This window comes from Anoplophora glabripennis, unplaced genomic scaffold, assembly GCF_000390285.2.
Source record: "Anoplophora glabripennis isolate ALB-LARVAE unplaced genomic scaffold, Agla_2.0 scaffold1049, whole genome shotgun sequence".
Lineage (NCBI taxonomy): Eukaryota > Metazoa > Arthropoda > Insecta > Coleoptera > Cerambycidae > Anoplophora > Anoplophora glabripennis.
In genome coordinates, this window is record NW_019417124.1 from 21565 (window position 1) to 45441 (window position 23877).

General features: G+C 34.6%; 2 protein-coding genes across 3 annotated transcripts; one reads left to right on the plus strand and one right to left on the minus strand.

The window, feature by feature from the left end:
• The first annotated feature begins 50 nt into the window (after window positions 1-50).
• Window positions 51-3722, plus strand: LOC108913554 (aminomethyltransferase, mitochondrial). The gene is made up of 6 exons (XM_018719118.2): window positions 51-345; window positions 2286-2494; window positions 2560-2759; window positions 2885-3013; window positions 3209-3378; window positions 3450-3722. Exons 1-6 carry the CDS (start codon window positions 96-98, stop codon window positions 3701-3703), a joined length of 1212 nt encoding a protein of 403 aa, XP_018574634.1. The 5' UTR covers window positions 51-95; the 3' UTR covers window positions 3704-3722.
• Window positions 3723-7105: 3383 nt separating this feature from the next.
• On the minus strand, window positions 7106-23877 carry LOC108913552 (vesicle-associated membrane protein 2). 2 transcript variants are annotated; one of them, XM_018719117.1, is made up of 6 exons: window positions 23805-23877; window positions 21006-21220; window positions 19809-19888; window positions 17797-17848; window positions 17385-17414; window positions 11571-12616 (listed from the first exon to the last, which is right to left on the minus strand). In XM_018719117.1, coding segments are annotated over exons 1-5 (363 nt in total). In that variant the 5' UTR covers window positions 23807-23877; the 3' UTR covers window positions 11571-12616; window positions 17385-17400. The 2 variants fall into 2 exon arrangements, with proteins under 2 accessions (XP_018574632.1, XP_018574633.1); XM_018719116.1 differs by lacking the exons at window positions 11571-12616; window positions 17385-17414 and adding an exon at window positions 7106-8836.

The following is a 23877-nucleotide window of genomic DNA, read 5'->3' on the forward strand; positions in this document are numbered from 1 at the left end:
TCAGTTGACATTGGACCAAGTCGTCTCGGAATGTGACAAGAAATAGATAAGAAAATCAAATCACGACGGCCAGTGGTTGTCGAAAAGGTGCGACGATGTTTTCGTTGAGGGCTGTGAGTAAGCCGAGTGTCGGAGCCCTGAAAAGGGCATTCTCGTCCGATGTTAAGGCCGAGGCGACGGCTCTGTTCGACTTTCACGTCGAGAGGGGCGGGAAAATCGTGAATTTCGGCGGGTTCCTGCTACCAGTGCAGTACAGTGACCTGAGCATCGTTAATTCTCATCTCTTCACTAGAAAAAGCGCGTCTCTGTTCGATGTGTCCCACATGTTGCAGACGGAGATTTACGGTAAGTTGGCTGTGGTCGAAAAATGAACAACGTTTGTGTGACATAACCTAAAAAGGTGTAATTTTGAGAAAATGAAAAAAACTGCTAACAGAGAGAAAAAATACGGAAATCTCTATGTTAAGAATTGTAACGATCGATGAATTGAGTAAATAAGTTTTTTAACCACTGGAATCGAGGAAATTTCGAAGATCAAGGTTCTATAAATACGTTAAATACAGAAACCGCTTACCCTTTGACCGAAATCTGACTAAATCTGGCTTGAGTCGGCTATTTAACAGATATTTAACTAACATTTATTTAGAAATTTACTTTCCCCTTCCCCTGATAAGTAATGGCGAAATCATACTTGGAAACCATAACTTTTCTGTTGTCGAGAAAATGTGAATCGAAACAAATATCTAAAGATATAGGCATCATCAGAAGCTTTAGTTTGAACTTAGATCAGGTAAGTTCATCTTTTGAGTCATTAAGAGACAGAATTTACTTTAAAATTTCAAAATTTTCGCTTCTCTATCAAAAGGTCTACGGACTTCAGTACATTTGGTTGGCACTCCCGCCTATCAGCTCTTTTAATTTAGGATTTCTTTTCTTTAATTTTTGTTGTTGACAACCACCAAGTTACTGTAGTCGATAGATGGCGCTGCTGAAAACTTACTGCAACCAACAGATGGCAGAAGTAACCATCACGCAGCTATAGTCACGTACATAGAACTACATCTGTAGTAAATAGATGGCAGTGCTTATTTGTTAAATGAAAATGAATGACACTTGATTAATTTCGTTAAGAGTAATTTATGCATACGTAAATACATAATAATTAAATATTTTTAGTCAACCATCATATCAATTATTATGTTTATGAGAAACGTGTAAATTTAAAATTAATATTTCCCTTTTTCTAGTTTTTTTACGTCTCGATATTAGGCTATAGGTTTCAATTGTTTCGCTTTCTAGAGGATGATAATAATACTAATTGGTGGTTCAGTACTTAACCTTAAGATGTCGCTTTAAAAGATCACATCTAGCGATTTCTACAAGATAATTGAGAACCGCGGCATTATTCCATGGCTAGAAATTGGCCTCAATGATTTGGGATCGAGGGGGATTATCCCTCTTTATCCTGCCTCATCTCGTGTAGGCCTGGACAGCCTTCGTAGGTGGGCCCNTTAGAAATTTAATTTCCCCTTCCCCTGATAAGTAATGGCGAAATCATACTTGGAAACCATAACTTTTCTGTTGTCGAGAAAATGTGAATCCAAACAAATATCCAAAGATATAGGCATCATCAGAAGCTTTAGTTTGAACTTAGATCAGGTAAGTTCATCTTTTGAGTCATTAAGAGACAGAATTTACTTAAAAATTTCAAAATTTTTGCTTCTCTATCAAAAGGTTTACGGCCTTCAGTACATTTGGTTGGCACTCTCGCCTATCAGCTCTTTTAATTTAGGATTTCTTTTCTTTAAATTTTGTTGTTGACCACCACCAAGTTACTGTAGTCGATAGATGGCGCTGCTGAAAACTTACTGCAACCAACAGATGGAAGTAGTAACCATCACGCAGCTATAGTCATATATATATGTATATGAGGCTATATATATGTTTATGAGGAAAGCGTAAATTTAAAATTAATATCTCCCTTTTTCTAGTTATTTTACGTCTCAATATTAGGCTATAGATAATTAACTAACTAAATAATTAACTAACAAGATAATTGATAACCGTCAATATCGACGTTTTCGATTGAAAGAATCATCTTTGACGTTTTGTAAGTTAAAAACAAAAGACAACAGGCCCATGATAGGTATAAAAAGACATATTTTTTGAGATTTTATCAGCCTCTGGATTATGGATCGGAACTGAATAGAAATAATAAAAAGGAAACAAACACACAAATCAATTTTGTCATAAAGAAATATTAAATGTCCTTCCACTCCTTGTAGGCAAAGACTGTGTAGCATATCTAGAGTCTGTCTGTACTGCGGATATCCAAGGTTTGCAGGATAACGGCGCTGTGCTGACGGTATTCACCAACCAACAAGGTGGAATCTTAGACGACCTTATCATCACCAAAATAGCCGAAGACCACCTCTATGTGGTGTCTAACGCAGCGCGCAAACACCACGACCAGCAGCATTTGCTGAAGGCTTTGGTAAGTTCTTTTTGTAAAGGAAACCCAGAAATTTGCGACTCCCCTACCGTTCCTATATATTTTAGGACAGCCACAGGAAGCGCAACCCTTCCACCGACATCAAACTACGGTACTACGAGCCCTTGGAGAGGGGTCTACTGGCTTTGCAAGGTCCCAGGGCCGCCGAAGCCTTACAGAACCTCACGGACGTAGATTTATCCCAGTTGTATTTCATGAACTCGACAACTGGCAACGTTGCTGGCGTAGAAAATTGCCGAATCACGAGGTAAGTGATAGATCTACAGTTATTAACCAATCGGCTGTCGGACCAACCGAGGACAGGCAGCCGATTGGCAGAAACGACACTAGAACACTACTGGAAGGTGACCTTGACCAATTTTTTTGTTGCAGGTGTGGCTACACTGGCGAAGACGGGTTCGAGATCGAGGTGCCAGCGTCTAGTGCCGTGAAGTTAGCTGCAGAGCTGTTGACCAATGAAAACGTTAAACTAGCCGGGCTAGGAGCTAGAGATTCCTTAAGGTAAAAGTAGCTGTATAGTTGAAACAGTAAACAGTAGAAATGCATCGGAACATTTGAAACAAATGTACAGGGTGCTAATGATAAGTTTTGCTAAACTTTAATGGTGTACACTTGATTATTTCCGTCGGTAGAATACGCCATTAAAGTTTGGCAAAACTTATCGTTAACACCCTGCACATAGATTTTTTTTCTTAGGTTAGAAGCAGGTCTTTGCCTCTATGGCAACGACATCACCAGCGAAACCACCCCCGTCGAGGCAGCCCTAACGTGGTTGGTCGCGAAAAGGAGACGCGAGCTAAAGGATTTCCCAGGGGCGGAGGCCATACTGAGGCAGATAAGGGAAGGATCTTCGATTAAAAGAGTAGGTCAGTAATGGAAACGGCCACTAGATTCATCCCCAGGTAAAATTACCGTTAAAATAAATTCATTTCCTCAGGGTTGGTATCAAAAACAGGCCCGCCGGCAAGGCAGGGAGCCTCCATCATCTGCGTAGAAGATCAGGAAGTGGGTAAGGTCACTTCTGGCTGTCCGTCACCCTCTCTAGGCGGCAATATCGCCATGGGCTACGTCCCTACGAGCTACAGCAAAGTAGGTACCAGGGTTGGTCTGAAGATACGCGATAGGGTGTACGACGCTGTCGTCAGTAAGATGCCTTTCGTCAAGGCCAACTATTACAACAGGCCTAAATAAAGACACCGCTGAGAAACGAGCTCTTCTTTTGTTTTTTTTTCCGTAACCACCCCGTAAATATACTTTTAGGTAGTTTGAGGGGGTAGTTAGGGCATGATTTTTACTTTGCAACTGATGATTTTTAAAGTACAGCGGTAATAGTCTACGGGTCCATGTACAAAGGAAAAAATGATTACCAGCAAGCTGTAACTTAGCGTGCAGCTTAAGTTTGACGAGTCTCCCAAGATTTGACTACGAGGAAAATTCAACAGTGGTAAGTTTTCCCGTGATTTTCAGGAAAACATGTCAATCTGGCGTAAACATGGAATGTTATGACCAGCACTTTTTTTAAAGTTTAAATGAAGGATATATTTTTTTGAACCCCCCAAAAAATTTGTCCGACAAAAATTTTGGTATTTCGAGTTTACCCCCCCACCCCAAATATGTCGATTTGGTGAAATTATGGTTGGTGACAACCAGCAAGCTGATTTTTCTGGGAGGGTTTAGTAATAAGATTTGAAATGAAAGTATCTTATTGTCCGACAAAATTCTTGAGAAGTTTTTGCAGTCCGACGCCCCGAAGATGTTGACATAACGAGAATATGGTTGGTGATAACCAGCTGTCGGACAAAAGCGTCATTATTTAAAAAAATGCAATACTAACCTGAGAATTTAATTGTCCAACAAAATTATCGGTTTTTTTTTGCTTGTCCGACAAAATTTAACGATAAAATTTTGCGGTTTCAATACTTACGCATGATGTAGAAGAAAAATTTATATTTAATAAAAAAATATATGAATAAAAAAAATTTTGTTTAAATTTCGCAGATTTCAAAATAAATACGACTAATTTAAATTTATTTTTTATACAATTACAAAAAAATTGTATACAGGGTGGTCCCGAGCTAATAGGTCAAAATTCATGGGTAGATTCTCCAAGCAAAAATATTGCGATATAGCCGAACTTACCTTAGTCCGAAAGTTGATAGTTAAAGAGGTACAGGGTGTTAAATGTAAAATATTATTTCAGTTTTTTTAAATTTATTCCTTAACAAATGCAAATATCACAAAATTTTGAGGTTTGGAGTTATTTATGTAGAGGAATTGAAATGTGTTCACATTTTGGTTAAAGTTCATAGAGGGCGCTAGCTGCAGTAGATTGAATGTGTTAAAAACGATATAACTTTTTTATACTTTAAGGTATCTCACCTTTGGTATCAAATTCTTATTTTCCAACTTTTTTTACACAAAAAAGCTACACTTTATAAAACTAGCTGTCTCCCACCGTTTTCAAAATATTTGGCTTTGAAACTTCCAGTCATTTCGCATTAAGGATTTATATGTTACAACAAGACAATCTTTTAATAAACGCGTTGATAAATGTATATTTTTAAAATTGGTTTAAAATTGGTTTAATTGGTTTTTCAAGAACAAAACTATGTGTAAACTGTTTGTCAAAACAAGATTGCAAATTTTAATTTAAAAAAACACATGCAACAATTTATGCATTCATTGTACAGTTACCAATTTTTATAAAATAGTTACAATAGTTTATAAAATAAAATGTACATATAAGTTTTTTGAACAAACAAATCATTTTGATGGAGATTAATTAAATCAGTTAAACATAATTATTTATGAATTTCAATTTCTGTTGCTACTATTAACAAGATTATTTTTTTATTTATTCTTTTTTATTTTTTCATTAAAAAATTTATTATTTTATAGCGGAATGAACAATAGGTACCACAAAAATAGTTATTTTTCCCATTTTTAAGGCAAATTTTCCAATCTTTTTGGCGGACAAGTATATTATTGTGTTATACATTTCAATTATTAGAGAAAAAAATCAAAACCAGATTGCTGGTGGTGCTGGTCATAACATTCCATGTTTATGCCAGATTGACATGTTTTCCTGAAAATCACGGGAAAACTTACCACTGTTGAATTTTCCTCGTAGTCAAATCTTGGGAGACTCGTTGAACTTAAGCTGCACGCAAAGTTACAGCTTGCTGGTAATCATTCTTTTCTTCGTACGTGGGTCCGTGGACTATAAGTAATATGAGTTATTTTATTTTCTTCACCTAAAATGACAAAATATTTAAAATACGGCAACGAGAAATGTGAAATAAAATCAAGTGCTCGGTGTTAAAAATTAGGACACTCCCTATGGATTGAACGAAAACGGCGCCATCTGTTGGCACCGTTTTCACAACTGTGAATAATTCCCGAAGCAACTCAAAAAAAATGTGTTTTAAGATCAATTCTGGTATCACTTTATTTATATATTTTTCAATTTTTTACAATTATAGTCCATCCTTTATTATACACATCTTAAAGCCTAGTTGAATGTTTACATTTAAAATATTTCAAAGGCGTATATAGGGTGTCGCGACTGAGTCGTACAGGCGATCAGAAGTGGGATTTTCCCGACTTTTTAACTATACATATAGTCCAGAATTTAACACCTGGAAATAAAAAATATGGTGATATAGGAAAAAAATTCTAAGAAAGATAGTGTTTTTTTTCTGTGGCGCATAAAAGTTATCCTAAAAAATTAATAAAAGTAAAAAAAACTGCTTTTCACTAATAAAAAATAAACTTAAACTTTAATCGGAAAATTTTAAACGACGACGAAGTTGTAGATATTAAAAAAACCTATCGATTCGTATTTTTAAATATATCGATATATATCGAAAAAACCGTCAAAAATCGAGTTTTCTTGTTTTGCTGTATCTCTTGCAAATTAGGGTTTTGAAACTTGTTACTTGCTGTAAATGTAGCCCTCGACAAGCAAAAAAAGTGCCTTTTTTTAAATTAAAAAGCTCATCTCGAAAATCGACTCTTCTTGCTCGACGAATAATCGTAGAGAAACGAATCAGGGCTAATTTTTTTCCTTAAAAGTTGTACTTTCATGGTAAAAAAGAGTGGTAACGATTTTATTCATTTCATGTGTCCAAAAATGACTGAAAAAAGTAAAAAGCGTTTTTGTTGAATATCTTTTTCGATTTTCATTTCTCGATAATGTCTATTACAGGAATTGATTGCTGGCATTTTTACGCGAATTTAAAAAAAAATACGTTGCTCTACGACCTTCTGGAGCTGAGATAATTTTTTTTGCACAATTAAAAATGCAAAAGTGGCTAAAATTAACCCTGATTCGTTTCTCTACGATTATTGGTCGAGCAAGAAGAGCCGATTTTCGAGATAACCTTTTTTATCGAAAAATCGAGATAACTCGAAAAATTCTTAATATTTTTTAATTTAAAAAAAGGCACTTTTTTGCTTGCCGAAAGCTATATTTACTGCAAATAACAAGTTTCAGAACCTTAATTTGCAAGAGATACAGCAAAAACAGAAAAAGTCGATTTTTGATCGTTTTTTCGATATATATCGAAAAGTAATATAGCAATCGATATATTTAAAAATACGAACTTTTCTTTGATTAGCGAAAAACCGTTTTTTTACTTTTATGAATTTTTTAAGTTAACTTCGCTGTTTATGCGCCATAAGAAAGAAACACTATCTTTCTTAGAATTTTTTTCCTATATCACCATATTTTTCGTTTCCAGGTGGTATTTTTTGTAAATTTAACAAATAATCCGTGACAGATTAATTGGACTAATACCCCAGTCGACACCAACACTTTAAATATCCTAAAAATCAATAATAATATTTACAATAAGAATAATTGATTACCTAAAACATTTGCCTTTAAGAATGAATTTACTATAAGTCCAATACCTACCTATACATATGTACCTTGTGAACAACATAAGTTAAAAAAAATATGTACATAAAAATATGCTTTTATATGTGTGTAAAGTGTTGAAAAATCCTGCAAAAGAACTAGATGGTACAGGGCGATACACGTTTCTCTGAACGTCGTAATTTTTTTTGCCGATTTTTTTTGTTTTCTCCCAGTCATTGTAAAGAAACTTATGTGTCACCCTGTACAAATACTGATCCCCATATCGAACATTTTCATAGTTAAACTACAAAATCAAGTAAAAGCTGTTTACTGTACACTAAGCCTGAAGATATACATTTCCTTTGGCCACCCTGTATAATCATTTCACCAGTACCAAACAAAAGTATTAGTTCTAGAGACGTGAATATGTGCCAACGAAAAAGTTTTACGGAATTCTGCGATAATTATACAGGGTATTACAAACATACTTCACTATTTTAGTATAATTACGATTGAGATTTAATGTTGATTGTGGTTATACAAAAAATTCCGCTAACTTACTAATTTCTTTAGAATTATAAACACATAACTGATGCGATGTAAGATTTACATTTCACAATAAACACGCACTCTACAAGGTGTTACGTAAAAAAATGCCTTACGCTTAACAGAACGATAGAAATTTCATAATGCACAAGATTTTTCGTTATTTTAACAAGGGGGATCGCCAGGACCAATCGTTACGATTAAGCTGTTTTTCGTTCTCTCCATAAGGGCAAGATGTAATAGTATTAGCGAGATAGCTCCCGAAAAATCAATGAAACTTAGCATAAAATTGAAAGAGCGTCAGCGCCATCTATCGTTTTTGTCCATTAGGTTCTAGTTTTCCTGACGGTTAATAGATGGCGCCTTCAGCGTCAGTACGATACCTCCATGCAAATCTCAATAATTTGGAAGAATAACACGTTATTATTTTGATTTAATCGTAAAATTATAACAATCATTCATATATAGAACGAAAAAAAGTTATTCCCAATGTGCTATTGCCCACAGGGGCATCACAGTCGACAGAAGGGATAACTTTATCGTCCTAAATATTTAGTTGTACATATACACACTTGTGGGGTACAAAATAAATCGTTTTTTAATGTACCAAGAGCTAGAAAACAATGTACATTTAAGAATAATTGTGTTTGTAAAGTTGACAGGCCTGAAAGTGGAAAAACTCGAGGTATTCAGAACTTGCCGTTCGTGGAAATAATAAAACTACAAAAGCGTTCGTATCCCAGGTCCCCCCACCGCCCCCCTCTTCCTCCTCTCCTATGCAGCGGATTATGGCGCTGCTGGTTTTTCCGGTTGGACTGGCTGCGCTGCTTGGCCTCCGGTGATTGCGCCCGCGGCTTGCCCGGTCGCTACAGCGTTCGTGCCTCCGCTTGGCGCCGTCTCAGCAGGCATGAACTTCACTATAGCCAGAAAAAATCAAGTGTACTGGGTGTTTAGTTAAGTTTCACGACCGACTTTAAATCGTTTGATTAACAAAGAGGGAACAGAAACTAAACGGAAATGAAATTTGATGATCCAGATGGCGCTTATGGCGTGTTATAAAGTCCCTAGACTGATCAAATACCTCAACTGTTCCTATAATTCCATTCCGCTGTATATTGCCTAATTTTTTTTTATATTTAGCTGCAAATTTTGAAATATTATCAGATAAAATTATTTCTTATATTGCCCGATACGAAAAAATGCTCTCTTCTCTAAAAAATTAAGGTTTCCATTTAGCCATATCCACTTTATTTGTGGAAGGGCGAAACGAGCGGTGACTATGAGACGCCTTCATTATAGCCATCCTTCTCTATCGCACGGATTTCTATGACTTACTTTATCGCTCTCACGTAACGGCCGACGAACCATGGGGACTTTCCGAACCTGTATGTCAAGGCGTAAGTGACTGCCAAGTAACGTATTGACGCTATGACTGTAGTGATGAATAAAACAGTTATTACATGCCGTCAATCGGTTTAATTCAAATTACATCTTAATGGAGATTTACGAAAATTAACCCGTAAGACCTTTAGAGGGCTTTATAGCAAATGGGGAACCAGCAATACATTTTTATAGTTTGGCTAAATATGAATGAATACACAAATAAGAGACTTTCCCCCATTTAAACGCAGATTTTCTATAAAATGGATTTAGTTTGAAACTCAAATAACTGCCGCTTGTTCAAAAGCGGCAAATTACAAATTTCTTTGCAACAAAAAGTAATTTAAGCTTCAAACTAACTCCATTCTATAAAAAATCTGCGTTAGAATAGAGGAAAGTCTGTTATTTGTGCATTGCTCCATATTTAGACAAACTATGCAATAAAATCTATAAAAAATGTATTGCTGGTTGGCTATTTGCTATAGAGCCCTCTTATCAACAACGATAGGTATATTAACCTGAGCACCCAGAGTGAATTATCGCAAACCCCTAATTTCTAATATACAGGGCGATTTATTAAAATTCAGCAATATTTAAATGTAGGTTAGTCTAGCATGTAAAAAACAACCTGTAAATTTTCAGGGCAGTCCAAGGTTACTAATACTATTATTTTGGTTTCATAATTCTTTAAAATTAATGCCTGTGAAGTAGGGGCTGTTCGATAGCATCGAGAGAGATCATAGAACCACTAATCATATGTGAGTTCGTGACACTTCAATTTGTTTTATAGCTAGTTTAGTTCAATAATTCGGGTAGCAACTACTAATACGTTAGATTTAGTTTTGCAGGCTGTCCTGACGCAACAGACGGCGGAGCAAGCGATCGACAATGCCACAAACACAATTCGTGAGCAACGAAATAAGCGTGATCGCATACACGAACATCTTATATCGGTATATAGAACTAAACTAAAATTATTTTTGAAAAAACAGGAGTGTAATTTATGTCTGAGGGATCGCAGTGGCTATGGACGAGACACGCGGAACAAACAAATGACTTTGACAGAAGTTTATTTCCTATTTTAACAATAAAATAATATTTTAAACTGAAATATGTCGAAAAGTCCTGAATCAAACAGTAACATATTATATATTTTTGAAAAGAGAAAAATTTAACGAAGCTAAGTATGCATTAATATACAGTGTGGTCCGTAAGTAATGGTCCATAGAGACATAATAGATTTTTTACTTCAAAATATTACGATTGGAGCCAACATGCCTTAATAATATGTTGATAACAAAAAAGATACAGGGTGTCAAAGTTGGAAATTAAAAATTGAATTTTCGTAATAATTATAATATTTTTGAGTGTATGAACGTGAAAATTTAGGGGTAAATGTTTCTGTATACGAGAAATCATAATTTGTTATCTATTTCGATGTATCTTCTAGAGGGCGCCACATACGCCGTGTTTATGACGTAAATACGAGCATAATTTTTTTATCCACAACGTTAAAGCTTATTTTTTTTTTAAATCTTAAACCTACATAATTTTCGTGAAAAAATGGTATACTTGTCATTAGCTCTAGAAATTGTCCGTTTTCAAGAAAAACGCATTTCAACAATCTGCTGCATGTTTCATTACAGGAAATTTTATAAGTAGTATATAAAAGCAGCTCCTAGAACACGATTGCGAACGCACTCCATTCTCTTATCGACTAGGTTCCGCAAAACCCCGTCTAGTTGGTATACTTAACTTAAAAAACGCCCCGCACTAGAACTAGATGTTCAGTTTTCTCTGTAGTGTAAAATCTGTCTGTCTTTCTCTGTATATACCGTATCTCGGCAGATGTGATGAAAATGTAATGTAGCATGAATCAGGCAGAAAATGTAGTAAAAAGTCAAGTGTAAATGTACCATGCAATAGAAGATAATATTATCAATATACCTTCCACAGTCCAGTCCGTTCTCTTCTATCGTCCTGGTATCCGAAACGAAATTAACACATTTCTTCACACTTCTCTTCTTTCCGTAATAGTGTTTATTAAATGCAAGCTAACCTTACATTTAGAGGACAGATTTTTACGTCACATAGTTACGAAAGAAATATTGCATTGTTATTACTTCGCTGTAGATGCGATTCTGTTCCTCTAGATACAAGGTCGTTTCCCCCAATAAATCCAACTTTTAGTGCCACATATTTTATTAATTCGAATTTTGGAATTTTACAATTTTTAACAAATTAAAAAACGCTACATTAAAAAAACCCTTCTCATATTGCCGATGTTGTTTTTTAAATGCATCTTTTTTTTTCTCGTAAGCGATTGTTTATCCTATATACATGTATATAAACATTTTCATCTAACAGATAAATTAATCTCCTAACTTCAAGTCATATCGCCTACAGCCTGAATATGAATACTTACAGCTAAAATTATGTACATATCCAGTACCAGTTAGTTGTTTTTAGGGTCGGCGCAATCAAAACAAAAACGAATCGTTTGAAAACGAGAGACAAACGAGAAGAGCGCGGCGGAAACCTAACCTCTCTTTTAAGCAGCCACCCTTATCGTTCCAAAACTTGAACTGTACAAACATAACCTCACTTTATTAGGCTGACAAAAAAATAAACTAATCACACTTTATGAAACAGTTTTCTTTTATTATGGTTTATTGGTATGTTATCTGGACAAAATGAATGTAAGTAACGAAAAAAGTATGTAAATTACTTATTATTTTAAAGAATTATCTAATTTTATGTGTGTGACTGCATATTTTTGGTTAAATAAGTGTGCAAGGGGTATTTCAATCACGAAAGTACATTTTGATCTTCCTTTTGTTGTGATTGCCCGACGATTTTATTATGTCTATTCGATTTTTGTTACAAGTAAAAAGATCAAGTTAACCTAGTTAAAAGTAAAAGAAATATCCACTGAAAATTTCACTATATCTTACATAACTTAAACAATTATTAATATATTAGACAAGTTCGTTTAAATACATTTTTTAAGACTTTTGACAGCACACCTACCATTCTTACCAAGGAACAAAATACCCGATATTATCCCCCGTTTTTCGTTTAATGCGCCGCCATCTTGTGTCAATCAGGGGAAATACCAGATATTCCTTCCGTTATAAAAATGAGACAGTTGTGATTTTATTTTGTTTGAAGACTTTACCATTGAATATATCGCCAACAAATCTAACTCCCTACCGACCTTTTTATAATCTTACAAGTATTTATTTTTATAATATTTGGTTTGGTGTATTGTTTTTTATAAATGGTAGATTTTCTTATTTTGCCAAATATCATTCTTACTGTAAAAGAAATTACGGGAAGTATGAGTTTCGTTGTTCTCTTGCGACGGCAAGCTATGAGAAAGAACATCGGGTTAGCTTTGAAACTAGAAATAGTCGTCGCCCATCGGATTGGCATCATTAGGTGTCACTGCGTCTAATTGTTCACAGTTTTAAGACAAATAGGGGGCAGAGAAGCGAATTGTTGCTTAAACTTTACAACAGGGCAAAAAAATTATAAATGCAATAAATATTATTGATAATACAAAAAAAAAATTAAATGAATCCGTTGTTCTTTCCCAACGGCGCCATATTTCGGATACCATGCACTACGCATGCAACGAGAATGGAGTATTATACAAATTTAGTTTAGAACGCATTTAAAGTAAAACCAAGGTTGATATTTAGCCTCGTAAGATGATTTAGACAAATTATGATAACTTTCAGTATTTTGTTAGTTTTCTGAAACGATTCATTGTCATCGTCTTGTGCAAAACAGAAAAGAGTACATTCATAGATTTAGGAAATGACTACCTGAGTCGACCCGAGTTCAGTCACCCGTCACGAAATTCATTTGTCAAGAGAGCGATTTACAAGTAAAGTATTTCCGACGGAGATCGGTTTAGGACTTATTGATGGTCCTCATCATTATGTTGTTAGAATGATCCGGCTGCTTTAGTGTCGTTACTCACAAAGAGATGTGTATACACAGAGCGTAAGTAGCTCCATCTATCGTGCTACTTCCCACCTAGGCCATTCTGTGACCTGCTACAATTTTCTTTCAAGAAAACATAAGTTTGATTATAATATGCTACATATCTCTTGAATAATTCCTGCATTAATACTAAATTTTAAATATATATTTTAAGGAACTGCTGGTTTTGAAACAAATATGATTGCAGTTTATGATGAACTATAAGATATATTGTAATTAAAGTCCGAGATAATAACTTTCAAAACTGTAAAAGATTTGCATTAAATTATATACCTAATTTACAAATAATATAAATTCTAAGAAAAATTATAATTACAGCAAATGTTTCACATAGTTTGACCAAAGTATATACATTTGAATAGAGTAAAATAACAATAACGGCAAATAATTCCATTTAAATCTGCTCATTTCATTCAAATACTTTTTTTTCAGTGTATCTTTTACTTTAAATGATAATGTACTGCATTTTATTTTTAATGAAGTGAACAAAGTGTGTATATGCAAAAATTGTATTGTACATGTTAAAATTGTTTGAAGATTCACATTGCGAATACGACAGAGATATTTATTTTTGACATTGATAATGATACTGACAGTGAACTTTCTTTTTTTAAATTTTGGACGTTTTGGGTAAGTACCAATTAGTCAAAATGTCTCATATTACAATAATAACGAACTTATTTCCGTAATTTATGGGGAATGTTCTCAAAATTATGTAGAAGCATCACTTTATCGTATGTAATAAACACAGAAATAAGTTAATTCTTAATTCTCAACGATGTCAAAGAACAACAATCGACTATCGCCAGAAAAAGGTTTTTCCTTAGTCAGGTTCCATAGCATACGTTGAATATTAGGAAGGATGTATATTTTAAAAATTGTAACCAGTAAATTTTTATTAGAATATGTTTTAACTTTATACTGTTTCATTTTGATATAAAAAAAGGAGTCGTTAAAATTAAAACAAACTTTCAAAACGTCGTCTTTGCTTTTATGACTTGGTAGTCATTCTCTTAAATATATGAATGTAAACGTCTAGTGGCTAGTATTGGCCGCTGTTGGTACTACCAACCTAACACAATAATACTATTCAGAATTGCCAACATAACTATAATAAATTTTTAATTTTACAACTGGAGTGACTTTATTTTCTGCGTTTTGTGTTTATTTAATATTTTATTTAATTTCACTTAGGAAATCGATCCCATTTAGTCAAACATGAGTCTTAGTCTCCTAAAAAGACTAAAAAATGTCTCCTAAAAGACATTTAAATCATAGTTCTGACTAAAATTTGGGCAAACACAGTTAATTTTAAATCGACTTTCGACAAAATGTAACGTTTAAAATAAACAACTTAAAAAGTTCAAGCATCTACTGTACTTGGATGAAATCATGCAGTATCAGGGGAAAAAACCCCTTTAAAAAACATGCTCACAATATACGTGATAATAACACATACTGGGAGTAAATGATCACATCGACAATTTTAAGTGTTAGTGACCAATATAAGTTACATATTTAATGATTTTTGAAAGAGACTATCACACGTAGGATGATGCTGCAGAACAATCTTGGGACTAATTCCTCACGTCGCAATAAACAAATAAATAAGAGTAACATTTTCTTCGGGATACATACAAACGACTATTATGTACAATAACGAATTAGTTTCCAAAGTCATAAAAATGGAGGGAAGATTGTTTACAGACTGGTTTATTGTATAATTTTTTACGTAAATTCACGTTCTTCGCTTATAACTTTTTTCCGTTCATTTCCACGAGAATACAGTAAAGTAATTTTTTTTCGTCTTCAAAAGACCTACAAAACTAGCCCTAGAGCGTCAAAAAATATTGATTAGATCAAAAGTTATAAACAGAAGAAGTTTGTTTATGACTTTTGAATTATACATATTTATAAATTGCGTTACTATTACCAAAACGTTTTGGCATCGCATTCCTTATCACTGTCTAACAACTCACATGAAATCTGGAATCGGTAAGTAGAATAGTTTTCAAGTTATAATTTTATAAACAAATTAACTAATTATTAGTCTGGACGATCCGGAGGATCTTCCACAATCGCACTGATTTTTGTCATGGTATATTTCATAATAATACATTGAAATCTATAATTTTTTTTTAAATTTCAAATTTGTAACCTGGAAATTTTTTTTATTTTTTACGACGTACGAGCGTGATATAGCTATACGTATTCGGAAAGCTTATGAAAAGAACTTTCAGTTAAAAAAAATCTTCAAGATTCGTTGAAAAACAACGGAGATACAGACTGTCAAATATATTATTTTCAAGCGAATTTCGCTTTTTTAACGGCAGAACTATGAATATTATCGCCATTTTCTTCGGACTCGCTGTTGTTTGTTTCCCCCACCCTTCCGCCGCGCCACGGCTCGCCGAAAATCAAGCGACCCACTGACTTTTGACAATATTTCTTATGCACTTAACATACTTCCACAAATAAAATATTTTTATCNATGAATATTATCGTCATTTTCTTCGGACTCGCTGTCGTTCGTTTCCCCCACCCTTCCGCCGCGCCACGGCTCGCCGAAAATCAAGCGACCCACTGACTTTTGACAATATTTCTTATGCACTTAACATACTTCCACAAATAAAATATTTTTACCTGGGAAAGTACTCGAGTTGCCGGTTATGACAATATTTTTTTTGCCGCTACCAACCTAATTTGTTTAATAGGCCGTCAACTTTAACAGTCCGTTGTTTTTCAACTAATCTTGGCGATTTTTTTTAACTTAAAGCTCTTTTCATAAGCTTTCCGAATAATGATATATAGCTATATCACGCTCGTGCGTCGTATACTTCATTTTGCAACTAAGGCTAAAAAAATTTGGCGATGCCAAAACGTTCTGGTAATAATAACGCAGTTTATAAATGTTTAATTCAAAAGTCATAAATAAACTTCTTCTGTTTATAACTTTCGATCTAATCAATATTTTTTGATGCTCGAAGGCTAGTTTTGTAGGTCTTTTGAAGACGAAAAAAAAGTACATTACTGTTTTCTCGTGGAAATGAACGGAAAAAAAGTTATTAGCGAAAAACGTGAATTTACGTAAAAATTATACAATTAACCATCCTGTAAACAATCTTCCCCCCATTTTTATGACTGTGGAAACTAATATGTCATTGTACATAATATTTAACATCTGTAGTGATAAATTCAGCTTGCCGAAACAAAAAGTCGCGAAATGGTCATTTCCCAACTTATTTTCCTCCCCTATATAACTTTTAAACTGGAAATAATCCAGAAAAATTTCTCTAATAAAAGTTTATTAGAGAAAAGAGAGCTTTTTAACAGGAAAAAAAATTGGGTATGTTTCTGGATGAAATATAATTAGTCGTTTCTGTCAAATTCCAAAAATAATACTTTCGATTGAAAATGTTCCACGAACGGTTTTCAGTGAATGTGTGGTATGGTCAAATAAATAGTCTGTTTCTTCACATGATTTTTATAACACTTCTCTGAATTTGCTCCAGTCCATTATTCGTGTAATGTACAAAGCTCACGTGATCTCTTAAATGCGTAACCTGCCACTTTTAACTACGCGGACCTCAAGATACGGAGTTCGTTTGTAATTTAACGACGATGAAAAACATTCAAATTCACAGTTAAATGTACCATCTTCAAATGCGGAACAACCCTTCGCTCCGTCGCCGGTGACCCGCACTATCACCCTCCACATGCACTGTAGGTTGCCGACAATCTTGTTATAAATACGTGAGTATTACAGTGGCGGCGTACACAAGAATTGAAGTGTATTTTAAACTATTTATTTGAGTTAAAAAAAAGGAAACAATATGTTACTCTTTATTTGTTGTTTATTTCAACGAGAAAAATCAGTTCTGCCCCGCGTTGCGATATCAAACTCTTCATTCGTAGCCGTATTGACAAGAAATCAATTTACTCTCACTATGCCCTCATTGAAATGATTCAAATCGGTCTATATGTCATAAATGGTGGGGGGATAGGGGGGCGCTAAGACAGAAAGACAGACAGAAGCCTTTACATTAAAACACAAATTTCATTCAAAACTATTACCGAATTTTTGGCCCAGTTACATGAAGTTCACTAGGGAGGAAAAAACACTCTCGTTAAGACAAATTTTGATTTCCAATTGGTTAGTAGGTTTGGCTCGGTGTTTTCTGTGTACCGGGTAATATATTTTGGGGTAGTTGTAGTATTATTATGGCGTTAAGTTACCTCCAAAACGCCTTGAGTTCACCTTTATCGTTCTGCGATCTTGCGGCAGTTGTCGAAACGTTTGAGATCTTTGTATCGTTTCGAAATTTCTTGTTTTGTAGGTAACTTAACACGACAAGTTGTTTTGTGTAAAACTTCCTTCAAATAATGTTGCTTTATCTGTTCGAGAATGAGTGATTTACAGGTATGAGGATGACGGTGTTTGTTTGATAGATATATAGAGAGAGAGATAATAAAAGGGTTTACTTACTAACAATGATGATTAGAATTACAAGGCCGATAACTCCCATTATTATCATCATCTGGAAAATAAAAAACGGAAATTATAATGAAATCTAGCGCCATCTGTTTACATAATAGTACCTCTGGTAGGTACTTTTACAATGAGATTTGGATAATACAGCGTGATAAAAACTTTGTTGCGACGACATTTTGCTGGCGCAAAAGCCTGAAATTATTTCCCCAAATTTTAGCTTCATTTTGAACAGACTGGAATATTTCGTATATTGACAATCCTATTGGCGACTTGATTTTAAACAAAGTTATACAAAAACAAAATCAAAGTGCAGTGTTATGTGTTACTAGAAATGCAAAGATTTGCAAAAATGACAGATTTTTGCGTCTTCACAAATTCCAGGTATTCCCCAAATTGTGTCAACAACTTCAAGTATTTGGTTTCGCAATTCTTCCACCGTCGCAATTGGAGTATTGTAAACCAAAGACATATCAAGTGACTCCAAAGATAAAAGTCCATCAGAGTTAGAGGCGCGTCCAATCCAACGCTGAGGAAACATTTCATTTAAAAGTGTTGTTAATTCTCGAGAATTGGGTGGAAGAGCCCCATCTTGAAGATAAAACATGAGTGCCCGAACTGGTAATGCCACATCGTCTAATAATTCAAACGTTTACCGCGAACCGATGTTGAAAATGAGTTTCCCTAATCGCGTGAGGATTTTCATCGGCCCATATGTGCATATTATGGAAATTCATCACGGGTAAATGTCGCCTCATCTGTTACACAAACATAAGCCGGAAAGTCTACTTGATTGGCACATTGCCGTAAAAACTATCTGCAAAACGCATTCGTTGATCACAATCCGGGGAACATTAAGGTTCACTTGCTGATCACGTCCTTCTCCTCGAGGAATAACACTTCCCATATCTCGCAACCGCTGAACACACTGTAGGACTGTATTTGCACATGTGGGGGGGGGGCATTGTGGCCATCGTTCCCGGTACAACCTAGTCGCCGCGAGGGCATTTTCTCCGGCTGCACCATACACTAACACCATATCCGACACGTTCGGAAATAGTAAATGCATTGTTTTCTCGGTTAATCGTAAAACTAGTTTGTGCACAAACTAAAAAATTAAGCAAAGTAAGAAATAAGAATCTCCTTTTTAATGTAATCGGCACGCTATTCTTATTTTTTACTTTTTTATAAAAATTACACTGTCACTATCTTGGAATTACAAAATAAAAACTTTTGTCTGGAATCTTTCACTTTTTAACACTGATGGGTCGATGGACGATGCTTATTATTTAATAACTAAGTGAATAATGAATTCAATAAAAATATAAAATCAGTTGACTGCCCAAATTTTTTGAGAATGTAACCTAACCTTTTAGTATTACTAGTATTAGATTATACCCACTCATATTATAAGGATGTATCTCGGGTCGCATAAAAACATTTACAAAGTTTTTAATAAATAAACACAGGGTCGGCCTTCATCTTTGTTGAATAAATGAACTTTTTACAAAAAAAAAACGCGAAGATAGAACTTTTTCGTATAAGACTTTTGTAGTTTAAATTTTATAGATTATACACGCCACACCCTGTATAACTTGCTGAAATTAATGTTTCTTTCAATCCTATAAAATTCACTATATTTTAAAGCTAAAATTTGGGTTAGATTAGGTATAATTCGAGTTAGATATAACCTAAGGCTGAAATTAAAACAATTTCAAATAATTCTTTTGACACATGAGTTGGCAACCTCACAATTCATTGGTGTGCGTGTACAAGTGATTACCTCCCATGTGGGCAGCGGTTTTCAAAATGTACACGTGGATGGACTTCTTTGAAAAGAAATATTTCCGTAAATATTTGCGATTTTGAAAAATTTCTTCACGAAACTCAATTAAATCGGGAAATATAAAAACGACTCTACGGAAATTGATTTAATGAAAACTATTTTAGGGGAAATAACAAAAAGACAATATTAGCTTTGCACTTGGGTATTACTATAATATGCTTACCTTTAAATTTTGTAACCAGAACTTTCTCTTGAGTTTTCCCGCCTGTTGTTCAAACTGCGACGCACCTTGCTGCAAGGCATCTAAAAATAGTATTACCGTTACACGTATATATTGTAGGCTTATTATACGTACTCTAGGAGCTTTACGTTGTAGCATAATCTTAATGATACATCTATTTTTTCCTTCTCATACCCGTAAAGGGTCGGTTCTAACCTCAATTTTGAATAAATCATCGCTGATTTCCTTCCTAAATAGACCCTTTTACTGTGACGTCACATATTTAGGCAACGCCGCAACAAATCGTCATAGTTGAAATTGTACAGACCGAATCTGATCCTTGTGTGCTATTTACATAGATACTATAAAAATGAACAACTTCAAATTAACTTATTTGTACAAGGATTTATAGGTATTTAAGAACAACCAACACGTGTTTGGTAAAATAGATACACTACTGTGCTTTAAACTGACAAAAAACGATATAAAAGGATATCCCTAAATTTAAATAAAGTACAAATTTAACAGTAGCCGTGTTACTCCTAATGCGCATGCTCGGAAGGAATAGCCTCATACGCAGGTGAGAGCTTGTTGATACGTCATCGACGTCATGATTAGTGGTTTGTGGTTGCTTTTCTGTACTACTTTTTGGTTTGTTCCATTACTTATAATGTTTTAAAGACTTTGCAATAGTTCTTTTTCTATCGTCATCACTGATAAGTTTTTTAAGCGCTCTTGTGTCATCGTATTTCTAAGTCTTAATGCGCTTAACACAAAAAAATTTATTTCTACCGTGAAACTTGTTGCAGGAATTGTTAAAACTGGTCAAAACAATTTGTATGTTTCCGAAAATACCATTTTAATTTCCTTGTATAATATCTCTACTGTTTTTTGAACTTCTAAATTACGAAATTGTTCGTCTCTGTACAAAATATTAAGTTCGTTTTCGACCTATCTTATTTCAAAAACGTTTGGATACATTTGTAATAAACATTCGAACAATCTTTCGGGAAATTTGTTTGCATAGTCGGAAAATTTTGCAAATGTGCACTATGGGCCGGGTTGCCTATTATTTGGCGTATATGACGTCACTATTAAAAAGGTCTTTCCAATTTACAAAATCCTAACTCAATCCTAACCTATTTTAAAAATAAAAGAAGAATAAAACGCGTTAGTGATTCGTTTAATTATTGGTCTTACCCGCTCTATCGTCCAGCTCCGATAACTTTGAGTCTCTCTCCAGCACCTTCTCAACGTTCGTCTTCATAATATCGACGACTTCGTCGACTTGGGCCTGCGTCTGCTGCAGCCGTTTCTGGGCGGCAATTTGCTGGGGCGTCCGAGGACCCCCCGTGATCTCGCCGCCCTCTCCGCCTCCGGTACCCGCCCCTGGGGCCAGTGCGTCCCCTGCTGACCTGAGAAGCAGAAGGGGCAAGGTACAGTGCTTACGTGGGATATTTCAGGTATTACACTTGTAAAACATATCAACAATTAAGAAAACTAAAATAAAAACGTAAACACATTTTTGGTATAACATATCTGCTCCCACTATAGTACCTAAATAGACTACTAATACATTGTTATTAAGGAGGTAAGTGGATTTGACCGTAGAAGTGGAAGTTACTATGGACAACGGGAGGTGAGGTAACTGTATTAGCCAGTAACGTTGCCGATGTTATTCGGAATGAACGGCCTGTATATGTTTCAGGATGTTCTAGTTTAAAAAACGGTGCAATCTTATTAGGAATCATAGAAAGGGTATTCTTGCCGACTGGTTGGTTGTATCATCTACCTGCTTCATAGCGCGTAAAAAAAGCATGAAATTTCAGTTTTATTTTTAATTTTATTTTGATATATTTCTTGAGAATTTTTAGGTGAGAAACAGAACCCAGACGAAAAGTAATTGTAAACGTACCTACGTGACATACCATGTTTAGAATCTGGAATTGTACCTATAATAATGTCATCGAAATTTTTGAAATTGTCGTTCAAAGTTAGCTTGAGAAAATCGTTGACTTGTTCTCTTGTAAAAGTATGCCTTTTATTCTTTGAAAAATATTATCTATTCCCGCTTTACGCAGTCTCGTAACATTTATTATTTAGACAAAGGGTCTCAAAAATATGGTTCGCACGCCACTGGGTTTTTGTATTGACGCAAAATGGCAGGGAATGGTGTAGGTCCCCGTTAAAACCCCTCATATTAAATTAGAAAAAAATCCCTTAACGTATCTCCGAGATCCTATGCCTAAAAATCGGTTTTATGTTTTTAACTTCAACACCCTGTACCTATCTCGGAAACTAAACTATGAGTGACACTGTATACGACTTTTGGCCCATTCTTTAACGGACACCCTGTATAATGTATGCTTTATGGCCAACACTCTTTTCTCTGTTCTGTTCAAATTTCATTAAGTATTGACATTCGATGATAAAAACAAACCCTGACGTCATCAATCTGGGTGCAATCATTTAAAATCGGAAATAAAGAAAACGAATGCGATCTTTTCATTATTTACGTACTATATTATTTCATTGCTATCAAACGGAAGTAAGTCTACCGGTTGCTTTTTGTTTGTCGTTATCGGGCGTTGCCCTTGAAAATAACCATACGTCAAAATCAAAAACTGATACAATATCAGTGTATTTCATAACTCTCACAGGGTGTTTAAGTTAAAATTAAATCACATGTTTTTGTGTTATACCTCAGTGATATACTGTTATTGCAACCAGGCCCTTTTTCAAAATAAAAAAGGTTATGCCACTGGGCATAGATTACATATATAATTATTTTGTTGAATTATACAATAAATTCACCAAAAAACATGCAGTTTCTTAAGGAAATTTACGGTTGTACTGTCAATTAAAAATTATATATATCATTAACTATTGCCCGTGGATTTTGGACAGTGGCGTCACATTTTTATCTTGAAAGGTTTAGCTAAAATAGTAACAAGTCATAGGGGCTACATATTGAAATTTTAATATTCTAATTCTGTTAATAATACTACTGTAGGTACCTCAGGCCAAATTTGAAGTTCATTGTTTTATAAATTACAAAAATATTTTCTTTAATTTTCACTTAAATGTCTCCTAGTTCGTAAATGCAGTAAATTTGGACCAGATTATCATATTTTGACCTTTAAATTACCCGATAACATTAGTGTTCTTCATTTAAATACGCTCCGTATTGGAAAATTGAATTCAAGATGCAAGATCCATCAAAATCCACGGATACTATATGCATAAATTTTATAATAAGGCATAAGTATCACTATTACTTCTCAGATAATTAGTCAGTGTTGTATTTTATGTAAAAATTAGTGTCGTGACTTACATTTTTCCAGTGGCGAGAGATATAAAAGCCTCAGAGCTGTGACACTTCTATGATATCTGCTACTATAAATAAAATCTACGCAAAACTATCAACTAAGGCTTCTTTAAATACGGAAAATTACGGCGATTCAATACTTCGTGGTAACCTCCACGCGCGCCTGCGCACACGACCCCGTTAAAAATCAATTTCTGACACCCACATATCAGCAAATTGTTTATTTAATATAACAACAATTTGCCGTGCATTTACTCATAGCACCGATTTTTATTACGTTCGCGTTACTTCCAGACCAAAAAAACTCGGTTAAAATCACAAGTACACGCCACTGTCGTAATAATGTGGTGTCTTAATTTTGAAAAAATCATAAAAGTGTGCACTAATTGCTAAAATTTTTCGTATTCCTTTTGGGAGCAGCAACCACCAAATTACAGTTTTGTCGTAAGCAACCAGAAATAAATCTGCTAGAAAAATAATCGCCCAAAGCGTTTTTCTAGCAAAAAGCTACTTGCTTTATTTGAGTGATCTAGTAGGCCCTGAAAGAAAGACTAAAATCTGCGGTTTTTCAGGCGAGCCAACGCGTTTTAGTTAAAAAATCAAACATCGCACAACTACATTTTACAGTCGGGGTTAGCGACAGTTAAAAGCAAGCCAAATACTTTACTTACATGTTCTAAAATGTACAATAACTTATTTTTAAAAGGAGGTACACTAATAACACTGAGGGACGTGAGGATCCTC

What these genes read in the sequence shown, in the direction of transcription:
- LOC108913554 (XM_018719118.2), top strand. Translation starts at nt 96, where the DNA reads ATGTTTTCGTTGAGGGCTGTGAGTAAGCCGAGTGTCGGAGCCCTGAAA. An exon ending in GAAAATTGCCGAATCACGAG is followed by an intron (nt 2,760 to 2,884) that starts GTAAGTGATAGA and finishes TTTTTGTTGCAG; the next exon opens with GTGTGGCTACACTGGCGAAG. An exon ending in ATCTTCGATTAAAAGAGTAG is followed by an intron (nt 3,379 to 3,449) that starts GTCAGTAATGGA and finishes TCATTTCCTCAG; the next exon opens with GGTTGGTATCAAAAACAGGC.
- LOC108913552 (XM_018719116.1), bottom strand. An exon ending in TCTGGTTACAAAATTTAAAG is followed by an intron (nt 17,849 to 19,808) that starts GTAAGCATATTA and finishes TTTATTTTCCAG; the next exon opens with ATGATGATAATAATGGGAGT. An exon ending in AATTCTAATCATCATTGTTA is followed by an intron (nt 8,837 to 17,796) that starts GTAAGTAAACCC and finishes TTCTGGCTATAG; the next exon opens with TGAAGTTCATGCCTGCTGAG.